This window comes from Lissotriton vulgaris, chromosome 5 (genome assembly GCF_964263255.1).
Source record: "Lissotriton vulgaris chromosome 5, aLisVul1.2, whole genome shotgun sequence".
Classification (NCBI taxonomy): Eukaryota; Metazoa; Chordata; class Amphibia; order Caudata; family Salamandridae; genus Lissotriton; species Lissotriton vulgaris.
In genome coordinates, this window is record NC_141693.1 from 347,680,015 (window position 1) to 347,704,836 (window position 24,822).

The 24,822-nt window shown below is 49.5% G+C and overlaps 1 protein-coding gene across 19 annotated transcripts in view; it reads right to left on the reverse strand.

The window, feature by feature from the left end:
* The window catches only part of HSPG2 (heparan sulfate proteoglycan 2), a 936,289-nt gene that overhangs the window by 224,792 nt on the left and 686,675 nt on the right, over positions 1-24,822 (reverse strand). For all 19 annotated transcript variants that reach the window (XM_086921606.1, XM_086921602.1, XM_086921600.1 and 16 more), the window contains 3 exons: positions 24,139-24,290; positions 2,001-2,130; positions 777-928 (listed from right to left, as the gene is read on the reverse strand). In XM_086921606.1, the coding sequence (XP_086777732.1) occupies positions 777-928; positions 2,001-2,130; positions 24,139-24,290 (434 nt within the window). The remainder of the gene's footprint in view (positions 1-776; positions 929-2,000; positions 2,131-24,138; positions 24,291-24,822) is intronic.

Sequence of the window (24,822 nt, forward strand, 5' to 3'; positions counted from 1 at the left end):
GAATATTCGTTAGCCATGGAAATGAGACAAACCAGATATACAGTATTGTAAAAGGCCTAATGCCTTTGCTCTATCCATGTCCATCTTAAGACCTTGGATGACCTCATCCATGTTTTCTAACAAGTTGATGAAACCAAAAGGCATGCCCAGGACTACTGTTTGACCCTCAGGATGGAAGGCTGTTGCTCTGAGTGTGGAGTGTGCTCTTGAAGTGACAAATAGTTCAGCATGAAACTGATGGTTTTGCTGATTAAGGCTTTATTTTGTGATCCTCAAAGGGAGGGGTTGACCCTGCAGTCCTCCCATGGATTATCCTCTGCCCGTGGGTTGATCATATGGGTCCCCACCCCCATACAAACTGCTTGGATCTGAGAAGTAGTGAACAGACCTCTCTGGAGACTGATAACTTTTACATGTTAGGTCAGACAAGCTAAAACTGGTCCCTTTGAAGCCCCACTAAGAAAAATAAAGAGTTCCTCAGAGCCTTACTATACTAATCACTAACCTTTCTGCAGATCAGATTTGACTCCCCCTCAAACATTAGCACTCTTGTCAAGGGGTACATGAATGGTACCTACTTAATTTCAGGCTGCTTCCATGAGAGGGGTGTCTTTGAAAGACATGCCAGTGAATAAATAAATAAATGCTGGCATTCCATTACAGGCATCATCATTGTATCATACCAAAGGAGGATGTAAAATAAAGGGGCAGAAGACCACAAGGCCATACAAAGTGTTGCATATTCACCTTTGTCAAATTTCTTTAAGTGAACATACCTGGTGATTGGATGGGAGGGCTCCCCCTGCCCTATGCCATGTGACCTCTGGCCGATGCGGACCAGCAACAATGCAATTCAAATCCACTGTTTGCCCCTCAACAACAGAATCGTGAGATAGCTCAATCCTTACAGGTGGAGCAGCAGCAGTATCTGGGAGAGCAAAGAGAGGAGGCCATTATAATAACACCAGTGTACTCATCGGATCAAGAAAAAATTATACATTTTAAAAATCCTTTTCCTCCCAGAATCCACTTCTTTCTTTCTCACTATATGTGTATACAACTTGTCTCGCAGACTGCTGGTCACATCTCTCTGTAATCATACATATGTCACTGAAGTCACATTAGCTTCCCTGTGATAGTTTGCATATATTGTAATGATGCGCCAGTCCTCAATACAGAGCGGGTTGCTGTTCACTTGAGGCCAATTGACTCACAGTTCGCAGTGCATACAGACTGATTAAATCTCAAACCTTTTACCTACATCACTGGCCACATACAACTTGAGTCTCTATAGTTACTATACTATACATTTTCCATCCGTCAAGATAGTCTCCCCCATGTGTCCCTCTCACTGGCATTTCCCACTTCAATGGTGCCCCACTCATTCAGACATCACTGGGCCTATGGGTTTCTACTGAGCCTTAATTATATCAGAAGCAAACAAATAAATAAGTAGCCTCCACTCCCTTGGCAATAATCCATGTACAGAGTCAGGGGATTTGTACTTGAGAAGAGGATTTCACTTCACATTTTCTCAAGGAGCTTTTATATGAATACATCAGCAGCAACTATAATGACCTACCACTCACTACCTTGCATCTCCGACATAGTTTTATGTGGGTTGAGGGACCCTATCTTTTTTTCAATTTTCAAATTAAGCTACTACTACTCTAATTCTAAATATCCCTTAACATTATAGTGGGAAGCTGTGGTATAGCTGGGGGGTGGGGGGATGCGGGGGGGGGGGGGTTGCCCTCAATTAATTGTATCCGGTATGGCCTCACTTTCTAATTAATTGCGTCATACCCATGGCATCTTACTGGTTCAAATATCACTGTCTCATTCACTTTTAATCATTACTCATTGAACTAGCCTTAGACACTTTGAATCTTACATGTTTCACACGTCAGAAGTCTCTTACATTGAGATATTCCATATTCTTGCATTTTCTTACTGTAGTAGGGCACAAAAGAAATCAGAAATACGCCTCTCTTACTCACTTTGGGAGGAGCTCACAATTGAGATGGTGATGGAGGCCTGATGGAAACCAGAGCCACTGCTTGCACGACAAATGTACTCCCCAGAGTCTTCAGGAGAGGCATTGAGAATACGCAGACGGGAGCCAGAAACCTTGGAAAAGAAAGAAAGGGAACATGAACTCAAAAGATGCACCGGTACCTCCTGACAATTACATCTACTATAAGAACCAGTCTGTATCGAATTATACAAAAGGATTCAGTTATCAATCAGGCACTTCATGTAAACGCTAGAAGAATCTCTGACTGCAGGAAGGAAATGAGTCTCTCAACATAGGGCGCAAATCGGTATCCAAAATGTGTATTCTTAGAAAAAGAATTCCAAGCAAAGATGAAAACATTTGCTTTCTGGTATCTGGTCTTTAGGTATCTTTTCAAGATTGACACATGGGCACATACTTCACATTTTATATATTTACTAGCTTACCTGTCGAAATTTAAGAAAACTTGTTATGATAACATTCAATTTACATTGTGTCATTTTTATTTACATTTATTCATTTTAATATGAAAAACATTTTAAAGTGTTTTTTTAATTCTGTTTATTTATTCAAGTGCTTGTGGATACACAGTATTTTTTGTTTTTCCATCTGGTGCGTACACAAATAAATCAGAAGGTTTTCCGACACGTGAGCTGGCCACATACAGTTGTCCATGTGATAAGACGGATTCTCCAAATCTAGTCCACACATTGCAGTAATTGTCCTTGTGCTTTGTTGATGGTCATCGCAAAAGCGAGTCGCACCTTAAACTGTAAACGTTCAGTATTGGAAAGAATATGAGGGCCCCGGGGGGCCGATATTTAACAAATGTTTCTTTTTTTTGCCAGAAACCTTTGCAGGAGTGTACTCAACTTCCCAAAGATTCATGGCGATCGGATGAATGTTGTAGTAATGGGTAAAGGACAAACATACATACTTTCGTTTTTATATATATATAGATTTCTTCTGCAAGAGCGGAGCCTTTCAACAACATTCTCTTGGCTAGTTTCTGAAGATCTGCATCTTCACATTTTACTTCTGGGGGGCTGTTGGTACTCCAAGACGTTGCTCTCAGATGATTATTCCAGCAGCAACCCTACTATGTCTTCATTCACTTCAGTATCCACCTTCCCTTCTCCAATATGGGTTTCTTCCTCTGCCAGAGACCTAGTATTTTCTGAAAGCAACTTCTGAAAATGTGCCTTAGTGGGTCTAGGCCCCATGATGAGTTCTGTGCTTAAGTCAGTCCAACTTAAGTTTCCTGTAGGGCTCCAGGTTGCGCTCCTGGGAAAGACCATTACTCAGTCATGGTTTTAAAGTAATTGGTACCTTTAAGAATTACAAAAAATTCTTTTACATTCTAAACAATTTAATTGTGGGACTTAACACAAGGCCCTAACAGCTAGGTTAAAACAATATAGTGGAATCACTTATTAACCATGTGGTACAGCAGATGTCAAGTCTTCTATTTCACTGCTGCACCACCATTGTAGGAAGCTCAATGTTTATATAGTATACCAAGAAGAGGTGTACTGTGCAAAAAGTCCAGGTATTCCCTTATTTTTTTTACATTCTTTTTATTAGCAATATCATTGTGTACTTTACACGTTATATCAGCAAAAACACAGTGCAAACATTTCGAGTCGTACACATAGTTACTTCAAGTGTAAAAGCATCTTATAACATTTTCGTTTTGATTTTATCATATATCCCAACCGCATTAAACCAAACTCCCCCCACCCACTCCCTCCCAGTCCCAGCACTCTGTGGTGTATATTTGAAAATGCATATTACATGGTTACAACTGGTACTATGCCATCTTGTGTTTCTCTGCATTGCGGTACACTTGGGGACTGTACAACTAATGTGAAGTTTATTTTGATTTGCCTGTGCATCCAGATCTGTCGGGATTGCCGGGGCGTGTGTCAGTAATGCCCTCTGGTGACCATGATGATACTCCCCTAGCTTCCCAGCTTCTACACAACTGAGATCTCAGAACCGAGTCTGGGGACCCCTCTGTCTCGAAAGCCCCAAGTATCGTATTCCATTCTAAGGAGGCCAGGTTCTTCCTTAACCCTCGACGTTCTTCTCGCTGTAGCGCTTCGCCTTCTGCCTTCCCCCAGCGGAGCACCTCCGCCCTCCATATATCTGGATTCGGGGGTCTAGCCGACTTCAGCGCATTGTGATCGCACGTTTTGCCAGAAGCAAGGCTAGGTCGGTGAATCGGGTGATGACACTTTTTTGACGTTCTGAAGGGCAAAGCCCGAGAATGGAGTAAGCTAAAGTGGCATATGGCTTGGACGGTGCTAGCTTAGTTAATGCGTCATGTACCGTGGTCCAGTAATACCCCAGTTTCGGGCAGTCCCATAGCATGTGCATCAGGCGCGCGTTAGCCATACTGCAACGCGGGCAACTATCAGGTTTGGTAGGGAACATTACGTGTATACGGTGTGGCAATAGGTAAGCCCTGTGTAAAATCATGAGTGGTATGAATTTAAGTTTGGGGTTCCTGGAGACTTTTTTGGGGAATTTGAGTATACGTTCCCATTCCTTATCTCTGAGTGGCCTACCCATGTCCTCCTCCTATTTAGTCCTTAAGGGTTGTAAGGAGATCGCCCTGCCAGTCCTTATTCCGTTTGTAATCCATTTCGTCAAATGGCTTCCCGTGCCCATGAGGTATTGCATCGTCAATAGGGGGTTTGTGGGGGGCTCTGTTCCCTCGGGTGCCCATGTCCTGGCTATGTACCCTCGTACTCTAGCATTTAAGAGGAATGTGCCTCCTGGTACGCGGTGGGTTTCGCGAAAGTCTTCAAACGACATAACCTGGCCATCTGCGACCAGGTCTCCTATTTGCGTAACCCCTACTTCCTGCGAGTGTCCGGTTCGAGAGCAGTTCCGTGCCTAGTGGGATCCAGAGAAGCGGTATCGTGGGGGCATACGAGGACGCCGGGGATGTGTACTTCACGGCTCGTTTCCAATACGTTAGCGCTAGTCGTAGTAGTGGATGAGTGTGTCTAGGGATCTCCGCCCCGGCAACAACAGGGCGTGTATGGCCCCTTTTGACCACTCCGCCTCCGACATGCTAAGTTAGTGTAGGTTGGGGCCCGCCAGCCAGTAGGCCAGCCACTGTAATTGGCAGGCATAGTTATATGCTCTGTAATCTGGTACACCCATTCCGCCTGATGCAGAGTTAAGCTGTAGTTTGGACAGGCTAATTCGTCTACGTCCCGACCCCCAAATCAGTTCAGTCAGTGTTCTGTTCAACTTTTGGAAGGCAATGGCTGGGATCACAAACGGTAATCCCTTGAAGTACTAGATCAAGCCGGTAGAAGAACAAGTTACTTATTTATTTATTTATTTATTTCGATTTATATAGCGCTATATAACCCCGGGGTCTCTAAGCGCTTGTCCAGTAAACACCACAGGAACCAAAAGAAACACTTACCTTCAGTAACGATATATCTGTAAGAAACATTAGTTAGTGTTAGATTCCTTACCTTAGAATATCCCCAGGCGTCAGTCTGGATCCGGAAACTTTTGCGTAGCAGTACCCCTGCGCGTCGGTAGGCGTCGTCTGCAGGCGTCCCCTGCGGCTCCGCGTCCGTCGTCGGCGGCGTGCGCCGTGATGACGTCGCTGGAGTACATAGACGCCGCCTCCGCGCGCTGACGTCAGTTCTTTGCACACAGCATTTCCGCGCCAGGAGACGCAGAGCCATGAGAGAACCAACACTGGTGCCATGTAAAAACTAGGGCCCTGAAAGGGATGACCTTAACCCTAGGTATCAGTTCGCAGAACGGGGAGGATGGGTGGGTTCGGTAAGGAATCTAACACTAACTAATGTTTCTTACAGATATATCGTTACCGAAGGTAAGTAACTTGTTCATCTGAAAGAAACACGTTAGTGTTAGATTCCTTACCTTAGAATACATACCCCAGCAATACCAACCCCGGTGGTGGGTCTGCGAACCAATACAAAACTACACCAGAAAGTCCTGGAGGACAGAACGGCCAAAGAAGCCATCCCTCCGGACTTGACTGTCCAGGCAGTAGTGCCTCGCAAAGGTGTGCAGCGAGGCCCACGTAGCTGCTTGGCAAATGTCCTGCAAGGGGACTCCCCGGCCCAGGGCAGTAGTAGCCGCCGTGGCCCGAGTAGAATGGGCCCTCAGCCCAACAGGAGGCTCCTTCCGAGCCAAAGAGTAGCACGCTTTGATGCAGAGGACGACCCATCGAGAGATGGTTCGTTTACAGACTGCCCGTCCCTTCTTCGCACCCACGTAGCCAACAAACAGTTGGTCATCCACCCGGAACTGGCGTGTGCGATCCATGTAAAATGAAAGCGCACGTTTTGGGTCCAGACGATGGAGCCGCTCTTCATCCTTTGAAGGATGCGGAGGCGGGAAGAAGGAAGGGAGGGTGATGGACTGCCCGATGTGAAAGGCCGAAACAACCTTGGGCAGGAAAGAAGGTCTAGTCCTCAGAACCACCTTGTCAGGGTGAATGGACAGGAAAGGAGGTTGGACAGAAAGAGCCTGGAGCTCACTCACCCTCCTGGCAGAGGTGATGGCAACCAGGAAAGCCGTCTTTAAAGTCAGGAGACGGAGAGGACAAGAATGAAGGGGCTCAAAGGGAGCACACATCAGGAAAGTCAGAACCAGATTCAAATCCCACTGAGGCATCACAAACGGAACAGGTGGAAACATGTGAGTGATGCCTTTCAAGAATCGAGTTACAATCGGGGATTTGAACAAAGAAGGCTGATCAGGAAGCCTCAAGAAGGCTGAAAGGGCAGAAAGGTAGCCCTTGATAGTGCCCAGAGCAGAGCCCTGCTGGGCAAGAGAAAGAAGAAACAGAAGAACCTCCGAAAGAGGGGCAGAAAGAGGATCCACAGCCTTTGCTGTGCACCATGCCACAAATCTGTTCCACCGACAGGCGTATACCGACTTAGTGGAGGGACGCCTAGCTGCCAGAATAACATCACAGACTTCAGGAGGCAAGTCAAATGGCCTCAACTGCCGCCGCTCAATCTCCAAGCATGGAGGTGGAGACTGGACAGGTTCGGGTGGAGGACCGTCCCCTGCTGCTGCGACAGAAGGTCCTCCTGAAGGGGCAGGCGGATCGGGGGACCGACTGACATGATGAGTAGCTCGGGATACCAGTACCTTCGAACCCAGTCCGGAGCCACAAGGATAACTTGGGCCCGGTCGCGCCTGATCTTCTTCAGCACTCTGGGCAGAAGTGGTATAGGCGGAAAGGCGTATAACAGACCGCAACTCCACTCGCGCCGAAAGGCGTCGCCGTGCGAGTGCCGTCTTGGAAACTCCAACGCGCAGAACTGATGACATTGCGCGTTCTCTTCTGTGGCGCATAGATCTAACCAAGGCTCTCCCCATTGCAGAAAGATGCCTCGCGCCACGTCCGAGTTCAGACGCCATTCGTGATCCATCGAGCACCGACGGCTGAGTTCGTCCGCCCTGGCGTTCAGAGAACCTGCCAGGTGTTGAACCGTCAGAGTCACGCCCTGACGTTCCAGCCATTGCCAGAGGCGCAGAGCCTCCTGGCAAAGGGTCCACGACCCCACTCCGCCCTGTTTGTTGCAGTACCACATGGCGGTGGTGTTGTCGGTGAACACCTGCACTACACTCCCGTTGACAAAGGGGAGGAATGCCTTCAGTGCCAGACGAATCGCCCGCAGCTCCAACAGGTTGATATGGAGCCGGGACTCCGCCGGAGACCAGATGCCTCTGATCTCTGCCTCTCCCAAGTGGCCACCCCATCCCTGGAGGGACGCGTCCGTCACGACAACGTGCTCCGGTTGGGGAAGGGAGAGGGACTTGCCCCTGACCCAATCGCGGTCCGTAAGCCACCACTGCAGTTGTCTCGCAGCGCCCTCCAAGATCAAGACGTGGTCGGACAAGTTGCCCTGATGCTGGGCCCACTGAAACTTCAGGTCCCACTGCAGAGCCCGCATCCGCCACCTGGCGTGATGCACCAGAAGGATGCAGGAAGCCATCAGTCCCAGCAGCCGCAGCGTCAACCTGACCGAGACTCGGGATAGCGGCTGAAAGATGGGAATCAAAGCCTGAATATCCCGAACCCGCCGTTCCGGAGGATAAACCCGAAACTGCGCCGAGTCCAGAACCGCTCCGATGAAAAGGAGCTTCTGAGAGGGACACAGGTGTGATTTCGGCACGTTGATGGAGAACCCCAGGTCGTGCAAGAGGTCTGCCGTCATCTGAAGGTGGTGGACGACTGTTTGGGGCGAGCCCGCCTTCAACAACCAATCGTCTAGGTAGGGGAAGACTGAAACCCCCAACCTGCGCAGATGGGCTGCGACCACCGCCATCACCTTTGTGAACACCCGTGGGGCGCTGGTAAGGCCGAAGGGGAGCACGATAAACTGAAAGTGCTCCAGGCCTACCGTGAACCGCAGGTAACGCCGGTGGGCCGGCAGGACGGGGATGTGAAAATAGGCGTCCTGCAAGTCCAACGCTACCATCCAGTCTTGTGGGTCTAGAGCAGCCAAGACCTGAGCTAACGTCAACATCTTGAACTTCTCCTTCCGGAGGAAGCCGTTGACGTTCCTTAGATCCAAGATAGGACGTAGGTCCCCCTTGTCCTTCTTGGGCACCAGAAAGTAGTGGGAATAGCAACCACGCCCTACTTCTGGCCCAGGAACGCGCTCGATGGCCCCCTTGGCCAAGAGGGCCGTAACTTCCTCCTGCAGAAGTGTCAAGTGGTCCCCCGACACACGGTGGTTCTGCGGTGGCATGGCTGGAGGAGAGGTCTCGAAGGGGAGGGAGTAGCCCCTTCGGACGATTTGCAGCACCCACCTGTCCGAAGTGATCGTGCGCCAGTGAGCGTGCTGATGGCGAACCCTGCCACCCACTGGCGTCACATGGGGCCGAAAGCACGGACTAGGAGGATTTTGGGGTAGATGCTGCGGGGGAAGGTGTGGTCTGACCCCGCCGTTGTCCCCGACCGCCACCACGGCGGTTTCCACGGCCGCCACCGCGTTGGAAGGATTGTTGCGGCGCGTGGCTGGCAGCACGTGTGGGGGCGCCCCTTCCTTGGCCACGAAAGGGACGAAACGAACCCGGTTGCTGACGCTGGGTCGAGAGACCCAAGGACTTGGCCGTGACCCTGGAGTCCTTGAAGCGTTCCAGCGCGTGGTCCGCTTTGTCACCGAACAGGTGACAGCCATCAAACGGCATGTCCATCAGGGTATTCTGGACATCAGCCGAAAAATTGGCGGATCTCAGCCAGGCGTGGCGACGAATCGCCACCGTCGTAGACATAGCTCTGCCCAGCGAGTCGGTCGTATCAAGACCACACCGAATTGAGTATTTCGCTGCATCTCGGCCCTCAGCCACAGCCTGACCGAGCTTTGCCCGCACCTCCATGGGGCATTCTGGCAGCAGCTCCGCGACCGTATCCCACACAGAGTGGGTGTAGCGGCCCAAGAGGCAGGCGGTGTTGCAAGACCGCAGGCCCAAACTAATGGACGAGAAGACCTTTTTGCCAAACTGGTCATACCTCTTGGATTCCCGGTCGGGCGGGGCCGACGGGAATGCGGACTGGGAGGTCGAGGCCTGGATCACCAGACTCTCAGGAGTGGGGTGGGTAGACAGGTACTTGGGGTCGTCCGGACAAGGACGGTGGCGCCTGGCCACGTTCCGATCAACAGGCGCACCTGAAGCGGGCCTGGACCACGTGCCCAACAGAACGTCAGACAAGGCTTCATTAAACGGCAGCAGTGGCTCCAGTGGGCATGACTGCGGTTTGAAGACCTCGGTGAGGATGTTAGGCCTCACGGCCGCGACGGGGAGCTCAAGGTTTAAGGCCTTGGCAGCCCTCATCAGCACCACAGAATAGGCAGCTCCCTCCACCGATGCCACGGAAGGAGGAGAGATCAAACCAGGGTTAGGAGAGTCGTCCAAACCACTGGCATCCCCCAAGTCACCTGTCCAGTCCGGGTCATACTGGCACTCGCGAGCCAGAGGGTCCTCGGACCCCTCCCAACCTTCACCGTACTCCTCATCCTCTCCGTATTCGGAGTCAATGATGAAGACCGGCTCCTCGGGGTTCATGGGCCCCATCGGCGCCGGGACCGGCGTCGAGCGACGCCCGTCCGGCGCCGCGTCCGGCGTCGGCGAAGGTAAGGGGACGGCGCCGCCCGGAGCCGGCGTCGGAACCCCACCGCCGGCCGGAACCGGCAGCGGAGAACCGGCGCCGCGCGGGGGCGGCGTCGGGGGTAACCCCGATGGCAACGGCGCCGGGGAGGCCGGAGGACCAGCCGGCGCCGATCCCGAAGGCCCCTGCGGCGCCGGGGTCGGAGCCGTCGGCGGCGCCGGGGCCGGAGCACCCGACGGCGCCGAGGCAGGGACACCCGAACCGCCAGGGCCCCCAGACGGTAGCACTGGGCCCGAAGGCGCCGTAGGCCCCGTCGGAGAAGCGAGCGCCCTCATGGCCATGAGGAACGCCTCGATCTCCTCAGGCGTCGCGCCATGCCCAGGGACCGGAGGGTATGAGGCAGGCCGCGCCGGCGACTCTCGCGGAGCCGCGGGGTTGGGGTCACCCGAACCCCCGGCCGCATCGCGCGAGCGTCGGGGGGAGTCGGGGGTACGATGACGACGCCCCGACTTCTTGTGCTTCCTACCTGACGAGCCTGACGAGTGGTGTCGACTTCCGGAGCGCCCGGCGCGGCTCCGCGACCGCTCCCTCGAACGCTCTCTCGACCTCCGGCCGGACCGGGACCGCTCCCGGTCCCGACGTGGGGCCGACACCCGGAGCTCCAGTAGCTTGCGGGACCGCTCCCGCCTAGCCTTGTTGGTAACGGCCCGGCAGTCGACGCAGGAGTCCACGTCGTGGTCGGGGCCCAGACACCGGAGACAGAGGCGGTGATGGTCTGTGACCGACATCGTGCGCTCACAGTCATCGCAATTCTTAAACCCAGGCATCCTAACAGGCACAATAGAAAAAACAATCGAAAAACTTGGTCAAAGACCGGAGTACTGCTCTTCAGATCTGCGTCCACTGGCGCGGAAAAAAGAAGAACTGACGTCAGCGCGCGGAGGCGGCGTCTATGTACTCCAGCGACGTCATCACGGCGCACGACGCCGATGACGGACGCGGAGCCGCAGGGGACGCCTGCAGACGACGCCTACCGACGCGCAGGGGTACTGCTACGCAAAAGTTTCCGGATCCAGACTGACGCCTGGGGATATTCTAAGGTAAGGAATCTAACACTAACGTGTTTCTTTCAGATCTACAATTTTAGAAATGGCTATTCTGCCCGCTACCGATAGCGGTAGCGCCGTTCAGAATTTTACTTGCAAATTTAGTGAAGCAATGGCCTTGCCTAGGTTACCGTCGATCATGTCCTCCGCTTCCCTGTAAATTTGGATTCCTAGATATCGGAAGGTGGACTCCGCTATTTGGAAGGTGTGCGGTGCAAACAGCAGTGGGGTATTTGTACCTGTGCCACTGAAGTGGAACCCATATGATTTAAGTTCGCTGATAGTTAGGCCCGAAATCGTACGGAAGCCCTCAAAAATACTGGGGATGGGATCTAGGTCACCTCTCAGGTCACGCAGGTAAAGAATGATAACATCCGCATAGGCTGAGACCACATGTATCGTTCCTGCCCTCTGTATGCCCCGGTGCTGGGCCAGAGCGCGAAGTTCGCAGAGTAATGGCTCAAGGGCCAGTATAAAGAGGAGTGGGGAGAGTGGGCAACCCTGCCTGGTTCCCTTTTCTATAAGCAGTGGGTCAGAGATGCATCTGTTGGTACGCACCCGAGCCGTTGGTTGGGTGTATAATAATCTGACCCACGCCACATATGCCGGTGGTATACCGAAATTAATGAGCGTAGCATTAGTTGACTCAGGCGCCGCAGGTTTAGAGCTGTGCTTCTGCCTGGTACAAAACCGCACTGGTCAGTGTGTATAAGTTGTGGTATATACTGAGCTAGTCTCATCGCCAGAATCTTACTTAAAATTTTATAGTCCGTATTCAATAAGGACAGGGGTCTATAATTGGCCAGGTGCATTCCGTCCCTGCCTGGTTTCAGTAAAGAGACAATTAAAGCCTGTAGGGATGTCTGTGGTAGGGTGTGGGTACGCAGTGCTTCCTGGTATAAAATGTGCAGGCGCGGGGCAAGTAGATCTATATAGGTCGCGTAGAACTCGGCCGGGAGGCAGTCTGTTCCCGGGGTTTTGTTTCGTGGTAGCGAGTGGATAGCCTGCCGAATTTCCGTCACCGTTATAGGCCGTGCCAGTACCTCCCCCGGTCTGTCCTCTAGGCGCGGTAGATCGAGCCCTGACATGAACTCTTCGAATGCCGTGACTGAGAGGGGTTGGTGTGGGCCATAAAGTGTCTCATAGTAGTCCCTGAAGGCGGTGTTAATTGTTGTTTGTGTCGTGGCTTGAGACCCCCCCTGGTCAGTGACCTCCAGTATGGGAGTGTGCGCCGGGGCATCTTTCACTATGCGCGCCAGCAGTGGGCCTGATCTATCCGCTTGCGTGTGCTGCCTAAACGTGTATTCTCTGTAGTCTAGGACGCGCAGTTCCTCCAATAGTATAGCATGTTGTACATTCGCCTCCTGCAGTGGTGTGAATGGCAAGTTCGTGCCCGCAGCTTCATTTTCTAACATACCCAGGCGCCCTTCCACCTCCCTTAGTTTCTCCAACACATTCCGTCTCATACCCACGCGCACTCCCATTGCTTCCCCTCTAATCGACACCTTACAGGCATCCCACTCGATCTGACGAGAGCTGGCCGTGTTCGTGTTCACTGTGAAATAATGTGTGATCGCCTCTGCAATGGATGCTTTGAATACAGTATCGTCTAGCAGTTCCGTGTCAAGTCGCCAAGTCGGTATAGGCGTCGGGGCCTTTCCCCATTGTAGTGTGACCTCAACAGGATTGTGGTCAGACAACATTTTCCCCATATGTTCTGCCAGTGTAATTGCATCCAGTAGGGTTTTGGCGCAGAAAACCCTGTCTATTCTTGTATGTAGTTTGTGGGGCGGGGAGTAAAAAGTGTATTCCCTGTCTAGGGTGTGCTTACTACGCCACGCATCTGCTAGATCCCAGCCCTCTGTCCATTGTGCCAGTGCACCCTCAATATTCCTGTGACAGCAGCTTGAACCGAGTGAATGGCTGCGCCGCTCCTAGCACTTCAGTGGGTCTTCGATACAGCCAGTGCGAGGTCGTCACGGATGTTCCCCAGGGGGCCTCTCCGCAAGTGAGGCGTTGGTGTGCCTACAGTCCAGCCACCATGCGCCACTATTATCTTCGTATCCTCGTGCTACGAGGTCTAATAGCAGCCCGGTGGGCAGCGTTGGCGCAGTCCCGTTCCAGCCGCAAAAGTCTAAGAGTTCCTATGAAGGCAGGGGCGGCAAATCTGTAGCGGCACCAATCATCAAAATGGCGCCGGGCGGCGCGCCTCCGTGAATGTGGAGAACATCCCCCGGGTGTAGTGCAGGACCCCGCTTTAAAGTAGTTGCGCGTTTGCACTTCTTTGTGGGTAGCCAGTCACTATGCGCCACTCTCTCGCCGGCCACCCCGCAGCGCATCCCCGATTCTGACCTTCTGGCGACGGGAGCCTCAGCGCCACATGTACACACCTCCGCCGGGTCTTGGGTACCTGCTTGTGCTCGGACGTGGGATCGTCTAGGATTCCGCGGTCCGGTCTGCAAAACCCCCGTCAGGTAGAGCTTGTTGCCGCCCGCACCCGCAAAGTGCAGATTCCGCCGTTCTGCCTCGGCCCGGCTCAGCTGGTAATCGAGGCCGCAGCTTCAAGCTATGCATCCAGGCCTCACTGGTGCCGATCGCTCCCCACACACATGGAGCCTCTACAGGATCCGCAGATGGTCCGTAATGGTCGGCTACTTCCACCTCTTCGTCGGTGTGCTGCGATGGGTCGGTTAGGGCCCCGGGATCGCAGGATATTAAGCAAGTATTGCGGGCATGGGATGGAGCTAACGCGCTACACGTCCACCATGCTCTGCTCGTGGCCACGCCCCCCCCCAGGTATTTCCTTATAAGTGGACAGGGGCTTGCTATAGAAATACCAAGGTGCTCTTCTAGCAGGTGGTATGGTTGAACAGCCTTAGGTTTTTCTGAGAGGAGTGTTAGACATCTCTGTTTTCAGTGAAGTCATAATGTAGCTGGGGAACACGTTTTCACCAGAGACCAGTAGATGTACTTAAAATGGCTTCCCTGACCACTTCCAGTGGCAGCAATTGAAACAACCAGCACAGGGGCATATCTGCTCATGCAGGTATGTCCACACGGTAGGGGTGCCTCACCTATGCACCATATAGTGTCTGTAGGCATGGCACACAGGGGTGTCTGCCATGTCTTGTTTTTAGCAGTGGCGGTTGGTGACTCACACAAATGGCAGTGCGAGCAAAGTGAAGAGGAGTTACCAATGGTGCATTAAACCTGTCTCACTCCAAAGTATGTCTGTGACTGAGTTAAAACCCGGAGTGGGCCACCAGATGACGAATACCCATCCTCTGTATACATATCCTAACAACAAGTACACAGTAAGGATCCACAGTGAAGAGTAAATAGCATGTGATCCCTGCACAAAATTCCTCCGGGCCCACTGGCAGCAAGGGGCCCCACCAAGCCATATGCGATCACCCTCATAGACCTTCAGGGCAGCCAGAGAGTAAAGGGAAACCACGGTGCAGGCTGAGCAGCCTTCCAGAACAGTGTGTCAACCCGGGGCCGGCTCAGTGCAGATCGCGGCAACCTCACTAGTAGACGGGGGACCAGGAGGCTCCAGCCCTTCAGCAACACCCATTGCCCCCACCCGCTAAAGTTATCAAGTACGGGTGCACCGGTTCACAGGCAATCAGTCCCATGAATCCCTAAGACATCCGGGTGGGATGGTGGTAGGGGTGAAAAAGGCGGGAGGCACTGGCCAGTAGTCTTTCCACTATTAACTGTCCCTCAGGGCTGACACAGCTGAAGGAGAAAGGGGCCCAGAGTCACAGGCCACAAGGTCTTCCAGCACTACAAGTTCCCTGGATCCGGCACAACCCCGAGCACGCCCTCCTCTCTAGCACACATTAGTCCCAGGAAGCTATGGGCCGACAGCTAGCCCCCGCTACAGGTAGTAAAGCAAGTAGCGCCGAATCAGTGGCAACCACTCCCCAGGACGCCATGGTAGGTGGGGAATGGCAAAATGTAGAGGCACCGGCCGGCAGATCACGTGTTACTGCACATTCCCCAGGGCTAGCAGAATACCTTCCACGACCGTCGAAGCAGCACAAGGGGCGAGGAGAGGGCTCAGAGGCATCAGTGAGCTCCCTGCCAGTAATACCAGCTCCAGATGCAGACGTGACCTTCAGAGCAGCCCCAATGCTCCAAGGGAACAAGTGAAAAGTAGTGGCTCATATTTATATTTTGACACCTCCAAAATGTACTCCTGCTCCCCCAGGCCCTTCGCCCGCTTCTTGTCGTAACTCTGTTCTAACAAACACTGATGCTAATAGCCGAAAGTGCTGCCAGTTCCATCTCCACCAGCAAACCGGGCACCAACAAATTCATTGTCATGTCACTAAACTTGCTGCTTTCAAAACAACCAATTCGTATCTTGCTCTCATGCTGTTTTACTTGTAAACAGAATGAGAACAAAGCAAGGATCCGTGTGAGCAGGGGAACTCAGGGCTCCAAAGGAGACCAAGGCAGCTAAGCTGCCTTTCCCTCTGGCTCCTTAGTGCAGTTCAGAAGCCTGAAGTACACATCTGGATAGCCACAGTAACAGACCTGTCCAAACGGACATGCGCACCAGGCTTTAGCTGTTAATTGCCAATCAGAAGTATTGGGCACGCCCTTCTCTACCCAGACACTAGTAGACAGGCAGGTAAAACATGCCGCTGCAACTGTATAAAATATGCCAGTTTGATTTGGCACAATTGTCAATACATGTGGGCCAAAAGGGGTGGCGGGTCCATGCCCCCATACTCAAATGAATAAACCTAGACTGGTTTTCACGTTTGTCTTGTACCAAGACATGCAGCCTGAAGTGGCAGTCAGTGTGTGTTTGGTGAGAGGTCCCTTAGGGTGCCATGCCTTTGGGTGCCCCCTCCTCCTGGGGAGAGGAGCACATCCCTGTTCCTATTGGGCCTAACTCTCCAATTCATGATGGAGAATTTCTAAGAGAGGTATTCACCTTAGCTCCTGGCAAATCTGGCCAGGCTAAGGTGGACACTCCTACTCTGCTTACTAATTTTCATGTCTGTCCTGCGACAAAAGTGGGGCTTGGACAGGGGGGCGGGCATCTTCACTGGTTGGAGCTGCCTAAATCAGCACATCACAAGGTGAGAGCCTTTGAGGCTCACCACCAAGTGTTGCTATTCCTGAGAGGGGGAGGTATGAAGCACTTTTACCCAGAGCAGGCTCCGTTTCTGACCTCCAAAAGCACAAAGGCTCCCACCCCATGCGGTCAGAAACCTGTCTGATGGTGGCTGGATGGCAGGGACCAGTCAGCCAATACACTAGAAGTTGGTCGTTTTTCAGGGGTCATCTCTATGATGCCCTCTGAGTGCATTTTCTAATAAACCAACACTGGCATAAGTGTGGAATTATTATGCTGAGAAGTTTAGTACCAAACTTCAGTTGTGAGTAAAGCCTTCATGAAGCTGTGGAGTACGTGTTTGCAACTCCCAGCCCATGTACTCAAAATGGCTTCACTGCACTTACGTCTGTGGATAGCACAGACACTGTGGGAGCATATTGCTTATGCAGCTCTGACCTCACCTGTGGTATGGTTCACCCTGACTTAGGACTGTGAGGCCTGCTAGAGGGGTGACTTATCCATGCCAAAGGCAGTGGTGGTGGGCATGGCACACATGTTGACTCTTCAATTTGGTTTAAACCAAAACATGCAGCCTGCAATGGTAGTGTGCAGGTGGTAAGGTGAGGGGTCTCTGAGGGTGGCATAATACGTGCTGCAGCCCTCAGAGGCCCTCTCTGGTCACAAGGCTCTTGGTACCAGGGGTACCTTTTGTTATGGAATTACAGGTGTGCCAATTGGGAAAACAAAGGTACCGTTTTGGGAAAGAACACAGGCCCTAGGAACCTGATTGGCAGGGACTCAGGGCACAATCAGTCAAGCTAGCATCAGTTATCAGGAAAAATGTTAGGGGGTAACCATTCAAAAAGGGGCACTTTCCTACAACCAGGGGTACCACTTACTAAGGGCTCACAGGGAATGCTAAAAGGTATTGCCAGTTGGGATACAATTGCACAGTTTTGGGAAAGAGATCTAGCACTGGGGACACGGTAAGCAGGAACCTAGTGAACTTCCAGTCAAAATCACATTTGAAACCAGGCAAAAAGTGGTGGGTGACCATGTCAAAAAGGGGCACTTTCCTACACACACCCCTCCCCCAAATAAAAAGAGAATGAGACATACCGTTCCCAAGACAGTCTTCATCGTCCAAGTTGAAAAACCTGGAAAGGCCATCTGCATTGGCATAGTCAGCCCCAGGTATGTGCTCTACTGTTAAGTTCATTCCCTGTAGGGAGATCGACCACCTCAACAGTTTAGGTTTTTCACCTTTCATTTGCAGTAGCCATCTGAGAGGCCTGTGGTCAGTTTGAAAAAGGAAGTTAGAGCCAAATAAGAATGGCAACTTCTTCAGGGACCAAACCACAGCAAAGCAGTCCCTCTCAATGGCACTCCAATGCTACTTTCTGGGGAGTAACCGCCTGCTAATGAAAGCAACAGGTTGGTTATGGCCAGCATCATTGGGTGTATTTGTTTATTTATAAGCTATCCCATGTTCAGAGGCATCTGTCTGCACTATGAACTGCTTACGATAATCTGGAACTTTTAGAATTGGTGCTGAGCACATTGCTTCCTTCAGAGTGTCAAAAGCCTCTGGACATCTCACTGTCCAGTTTACTTTCTTTGGCATTGTCTTGGGGATCATTTCAGGGAGGAGGGGCCATAACAGACACATGCCCCTTCACAAATCTCCTGTAATACCCAGTCAAGCCAAGGAAAGCACAGACTTTAATTGGAGTGGTTGACATACCCAATCCACAATTGTCTGGATCTTGGGTTGTAAGGGTTGAACTTGGCCTCCACCTACAAGGTGGCCCAAGTATACACAGAGCCCGGCCCTATCTGGCACTTGCTTGCCTTGATTATGGGGCCTGCACTCTGCAGAGCTTCCAGGACCTTTCCAAGGTGGATCAGGTGTTCCTGCCTAGTAGAGCTATAGACAGCAATATCGTCAAGATATGCTGCACTAAAAAACTACAATCCAGCAAGTACTTCGTTCACCAACCTTTAGAAGGTGACAGGGTCATTCTTAAGTCCAAATGACATTACAGTAAATTGGTAATGTCCATGGGGGATGAGAATGCAGATTTTTCTTTTACTCCAGGAGGAATTTTGGCTGACCCTAGCCTGTCAATGAGTTCATCTGCCCTTGGGATAAGGTGTGTATCAGTCTTAGAAACAGCACTGAATCCTCGATAGTCCACACAACCTCAGATCTGTTTTTCCACCCTCGATGTGAGGTTTGGGGACTAATATCAGGGCTGGCTCAGGCTGGCTCAGGGACTTTCAGAGGACTCAAGCACCCCTAACCCCTACATCTGGCTGACTTCAGCTCAGATGCTTTCCTTCACTTGGTCCAACTGGCTGTACAGTTTATTTTTGACGGGCATACTTGTGACCAGTGTCCACATCATGGAGACACCAGTTAGTCAGACTAGGGGTGAGGAAAAGGAGCTAAGCAGTCAGCTTGCTTTTGGGCAGAGAGGGTGTCTGAAAAGACCAACCCATCAACTGACCCATCTTTAGCAATGTGGAAGAGGAGGAAAGGGAGAGGCCATCACTTCTTCCTAATCGTCATGGCCATATCAGCCCTGTCATGATGGGGTTTAAGGCGGTTCACATGGGTGACCCTTTTGGGGGTTCCTGCAAGTGGCAAGGTCAACCAGATAAATTACCTCCCTTTTTCTCTCAAGGATAGTGTAGGGTGCACTTTGTTTGTCCTGGAGGGCTCTAGGAGCCATAGACTCCAAAGCCCACACCTTCCGCCCTGGTTGGAACTCCACCAGTGCAGCCTTTGGCTGGCCTCAAGGTTTTTGGATACTTTTTCCACGTATTCAGCCATCCTTGAACGTAGGCCAAGTACATAGTCCACTATGTCTTGCTTAGGCTCTTTGAGAGGTCTCTTCCAGCCTTCCTTTGTTTTTGAGGCCGATAACATCAACCCCCTACCCTTTCAGAGGAAACCCCAACCACTGGAAATGGAAACAGGAGGGCCTCTGGGTGGCCCACCTGCTTTGCCACTGGCTTGGCAGGTAGCACAGAAGTTACAAAACGTATTCATCTTCTGGGTCATACATGGCCAATAGAAGTCGGTAACTAACCTACTCTAAGTTTTGGCCCGGCCAAGATGCCCAGCTAAGGGGATCTCATGAGCCAAAGTGAAAAAAAGTTATATACTTCTGAGGCATTACCACTCTTCTGGTGGCACCAGGTTAGGGGTCACTGGCCAAAGTGTATAGGACTCCCTACTCCCAATAGGTTCTGTGGGAGCCACTCACTTCTCCCTTTTACTGATCAGCAACTTGCGGTCTGCAGCTCTCAAACGTAGGACAGGTCCTCTGGCACAGATCTCCTCTAGAGGGTCCCCCTGGGCCCAGGAGCTCTCCCATGTAAGGCCCAAGTACCCGGGGCTCATAGGTCTTCTCTCTGTGGAGAGGGGAGCGGAGCTTGTGAAGCTGGTTTCCCCATACTTCTTGCTTATTCTCTTGGAGGATTGGGCCATTATTCCAGGCTACAACTCATCTTTTTCACACTGGTCTTTGCATTGTGCTCTTGTTTTTACACCCAACCATTCAGGTATACCCAGCATAGATGCACAAGTCTTTCTTTCGACCTCAGCCCATGCTGAGGACTCTAGATTTTTTCCAGGCAGACATTCTACAGGAATAGCAGGGATACAATCACGTAGTTTTGGCCAGTAACCCCTCCCCATTCTAAAGACACAATTGCCATGGACTGGACCTTAGTCTGAGTATTAGCATTAGCATGGAGTACTGCAGATGTCTCACTAGTCAGATACTGCCCTGGGAATATCAGTTTTTCAGTCACGATAGTGACACTGGCACCTGTATCGCTCAGAGCTTCAGTTCTAACCCCATTTATATGTGGCTGCTGTTTTTCTCCAAGTTACTGGGCCAGACAGTAATTATACTAGAGAGGTGGCCCCACAACCAAAGGAAACGGGCACTACCAAGCAGTATTGGTAAATAATTTGTCCCTTGGAAACAGAATTTAAAAACACACTCATTGACAAACTCATTCAGAATAGCAAATATCCATGCATAAAATGTACATATGGAATGAGAGCCCTACCACAGACTAAAGTGCCGCCAAATTGAAAATTTAACAGCAGAGGCTTTAATTTAAAAAAGAGGAAAATCACATCATAAAAAAAACATTGTGCACTTAACTTTTGAAAATAAAACCTTTCAAAGATACTCCCAATTCTCATTATTGGCTTAAATATTAATTGCATTTTGGTTTTTCATGTTTATGTAATGTCTCCTGAAGGTGATACACGGTGAAAAAGGTCCATCACCTCTAAAGTGTTAAACTAGAGGTAAATGATGTTTTGCATTGAGAAATTACTGTGAAATTGCTGCTGGATCAAATGCATGATGACATTATTCCCATAATTTCATTTAGAAATTTGCCTGTTAGATGCATTGGTTTGACCATTCCCTACAGTCGGATAAGCTTGGTCTATTATGGTGTCCAGAATGGCCCCGAAAACACACCTGGCTCCTAAAACACACCTGTTTCCCGCCATTTAGTCTGTGCCCTACTCCACCCTTTTCGTGATAGCTGCTCTGCTGTCAGCACCGGGACGCCCCTTTGCTGGGTCAGCTGTTGCGCTATATAAATAGTGGTAACATAACATTATCCTTATAGAAGGCTGGAGGGAAGATTTGTGCTTGTTGAGACCAAGGCCTAAATGATTGAATATTTGATGACAAGCCTTGGTTGAACTTTTGACTGCATCTTTACCAGCCAATCGTGCAGGTATGGAAAGAACTGATGACCTTTCTGTCTTAAATATGCTGCCACTAAAGCGTGGCACTTTGTGAACTACAAGTTGCTGATTTCAGGCCAAAGGGGAGAACTGTTAGTAGCTGCCAGTCAATTCAAATCCAAGGTAACTGAGGTGTTTTGGGTACTGGGGGATATGAAAATATGGCGCTTGAAATTCTAATGATTTCATGAAGTGTCAGTGACTTAGGAGGTGTAGGGTGCCCTGAAGTGTAATCAGAAAACATTGTTTCCTGGGGTATTTATTTAATTTTCTCTGATCTAAAATTGGCCTCCAATTCTCATGTCTTTAGAAGAAAGAAACTGGATTCAAAACCCATATTACTTAGAGTTAAAAGCCCTACTTCTATAGATCCCTTGTTTAGCATGGATAGACTTTCTAATCATATTTGATAGAGATGGGATTGAGGAGGAGGATGAGGAGATTTTTGTATGAATTCCACAGTATGATTAAATGAAATATAGTCTGGGACCCAGCGATCTGTTTTAAGTTTTCAGTTCGCAAGGTAATTGGAAATTTGAACTTGTACCTTCCGTGAAGGGGTTGTTTTTGTGACTGGCACCTCAGCATCCTCATTTTCTTCTGCAAGAGTCCTTGTTTTGGAGTATTTGTTTCCTCTGTGGAACTTAATTAGTCTAGGCTGCTTTGGTGGAGCTCTATTTTGTTGCGGGTATTGTGGGTTGATAAATTTGTTGCATATGCTGGTGTGGCTGCCAGCAGTAGGACTGATACCTTCCTCTAAAAATGAATAGCCATCTGTCCTATAGCTCTTCAATAAAGCTGGCTTCTCTGGAGAGTCTGTTTGTACTAACTGCAGATCATCATAAACGTGTTTGTCAAAGAGTGTCTCCTGTCACATGGGATGTCCAAGATCTTACTTTGGACTTCCCGTATGAAGTAAGTGGATGTGAGTCATCCTAATCTTCAGAGAACAGATGCTCTTATTGATGTTGCAGCCATGGGAGAGAACTGCTGCCCTATTCTGTCCAGACGCCTCCCTTCTGTCAGGTGGAGTGGAACATGGCAGAACGGATTCCTCGAACAAACCTGGACTGCTTGCATTACCACTGAATCAGCATTTGGGTAGTCCCTCAGGGGCTTTATGTTTGTCATCTTGCCTAGGGATAACTGCAGAGACTGCTAGGTTTTGCATTATATGCATAACTTCATTACAAATACACTAATGGAATGACGTTAACAGATTTAAGTGCTCCCAAAAGTCAAAAGAAAACAGATGGATTGGTACCTGGAGTGAAAATATGAGGATCCAGAAATACGCACAAACAAATTTGGGATGACAATCCCTTCATGGTCATGACCACCCGAGTTATGAGGCGTGCATGGCAGGTTCCAGGTGTAAGGCTTTACAAAGAATTGAGACTATGTTGCTGTTTAGAGAGGACTACCAGGTAGTGGTATTTACGCAACTCAGAAATTAATCAAGTTATTAGTCAACATATTTGCGAGGTCTATCCAAGTGCCATTTGATTTGGCAAGGTATGCAGATGTTCACATTTATCTCTAGAGATAACTTTTACTTTTCCAGCAAACACTACTCCAGAAACAGCATGAAGTACCCGACAAAAAAGTCAGTGTCATCCCTCATTTCCTGAAGAGCTATAAAAATGCCTTTCAAAGAGGTTATATAAGTTTTTAAAGTGATTTGATGGAAAAGACTAAGAAGATTTAGAGGAAGAGACTGGAAATGACACCTATCCTGTACTGACTCGAGCATACTGTAAACATTGGTAACCAAACCTAGAAGGAGGTCTAACTCCTGGCACCAAAATAGCTGACAATGGAGAGAAGAGACAAAAAAGTAAATCATGAATGTTAAAAGGCACCTCTATGATGCGTGCAGAGTTCCCAGTTTCTGCAGGACTGTTACATGAAAGAGGAAACAGATGTTCTATTGAAATGAGTGCTTACTGGTGTTACTTTATTCTGCCTACTGTACTCAAGGATGAGGAAGGCACGTTATTAAGAATGGCTTAATCTTTCTCACACTGAAACAAATTGAGAACATGTCATGCTTTGTTCAAAACAAGGGTTTGCACCTACATCGGAAACCATACATGCAAATACATGCATGTTGATGCAACAGTGTCCTTATTGCCATCTACAAACTGGTCTAAGCAGTGACAGCCAACATTGAGGGGGTGGAAGGACACTATCTTTCAGAAGGGCCAGAGTGTTGAATTTTTTCCTCCTTGGAAAGACTCTTAAAAATATTGTCCAATGTATCCCATACACATCATAATTGTGCTAAATATGGTCAGTATCTTGCTGTAATACTGTCAAACAGTCAGTAGTGCACATGAGATCTCATTGGGATATAGGAGAGGAGGAAGGTATCAAGAGACCAAGCAAAACTATAATCATGAAGATTGAGTCCAGCAACTGGTGGACATTTGCAAATTCAGTCATACCTGTTCTACAAGCTGCAGTACAATCAATAGCTAGGATCAGAAATATTTTCCTTGAATAAATGCTTCGTTTCATGCTGCCACCACAAAGAAATGTTGCAACATGCTACCACTACTGTATAAAATCAAATATCAGTGACTCTAAATCAAGGATGTAGCTTGACAAAAGCAGCCTAACTACCAGGAACTGGATCGATGTCTTCTAATTCTTCCAGAGAAGAAAACCATGTCCTTTTCATCGACATGCAGTGCTTCCAATTTCTCATCATCATCAACAGAAACAAACAAGATTTTCCTGGCTGAAAGTGGTGGCACAATTGACTTGATGTCAAAACAGACCTGATGCCACATCCCAACAGAGATGGTACAGTCATCATTGATCAACATCTGACTTTGGCACGGACAGTAAGAGCCTGAAGGCTAATGGTGAAGAGGAGGCCTAGGACAATCTCAAAGCTGAAGACCCCAACATGTGTGGCATCAGGACTAGCTATTCCTTTGTAGCTCACCCGTTCATGCAGTTAGTGAAGAAAGAAGAACATACAATTAAAATAAATACAATGAAGCATCTACCAACCTGGTGATTGGAGGGGAGACTTGCTCCTGATCTATGCCATGTGACTGTTGACCTTTTCTGACCAGCAACAATACAATTCAAGTCCACAGTTTGACCCTCAACAAAAGTTTCTGAAGGTGACTCAATCCTAACTGGGGCAGGGATGCTGGAACCTGAAGCAAAAAAGAAAGACAGTTAAAGGGAGGTATTTATTTTACCTTCTGTGAAATTCCTTAAAAAAACGAATTTTTAATTGAAAGTTCAGTTGCTGTTCCCAAAAGAGGAATGGTAGGATCAGCTGCAAATAGAGCACATTTAAAATTACAGTGTTTTGTTTTTAAACTTAATATGTTCTGGCTTAGATGAGAACAATGCAGAAGGTAACTGATGCATTACTGATGCCAGGTGGGCATAGACCTGACAAGTACCAGGAACAAGAGATGTGGGGGTTAATTAGAAAGTAAACCATAACAATGGCAGCCCACCTGCAACAGTAGGTTTGACAATCACACAGTATTAAAAGTGCATTTATAAGCAGAATATCAACATTCCACACCATAACCTTTCCAGCATTTGCCCAAAACTGGAAGATGAGAATTTTCTTGAAGAAAAGTCTATCACTTTACCGCCCAACAGACACATAAAAAAAGAAACACTTCGATGTATAATTTACAGTCTTCAAGTTCTAGCTACACATGTACAGGA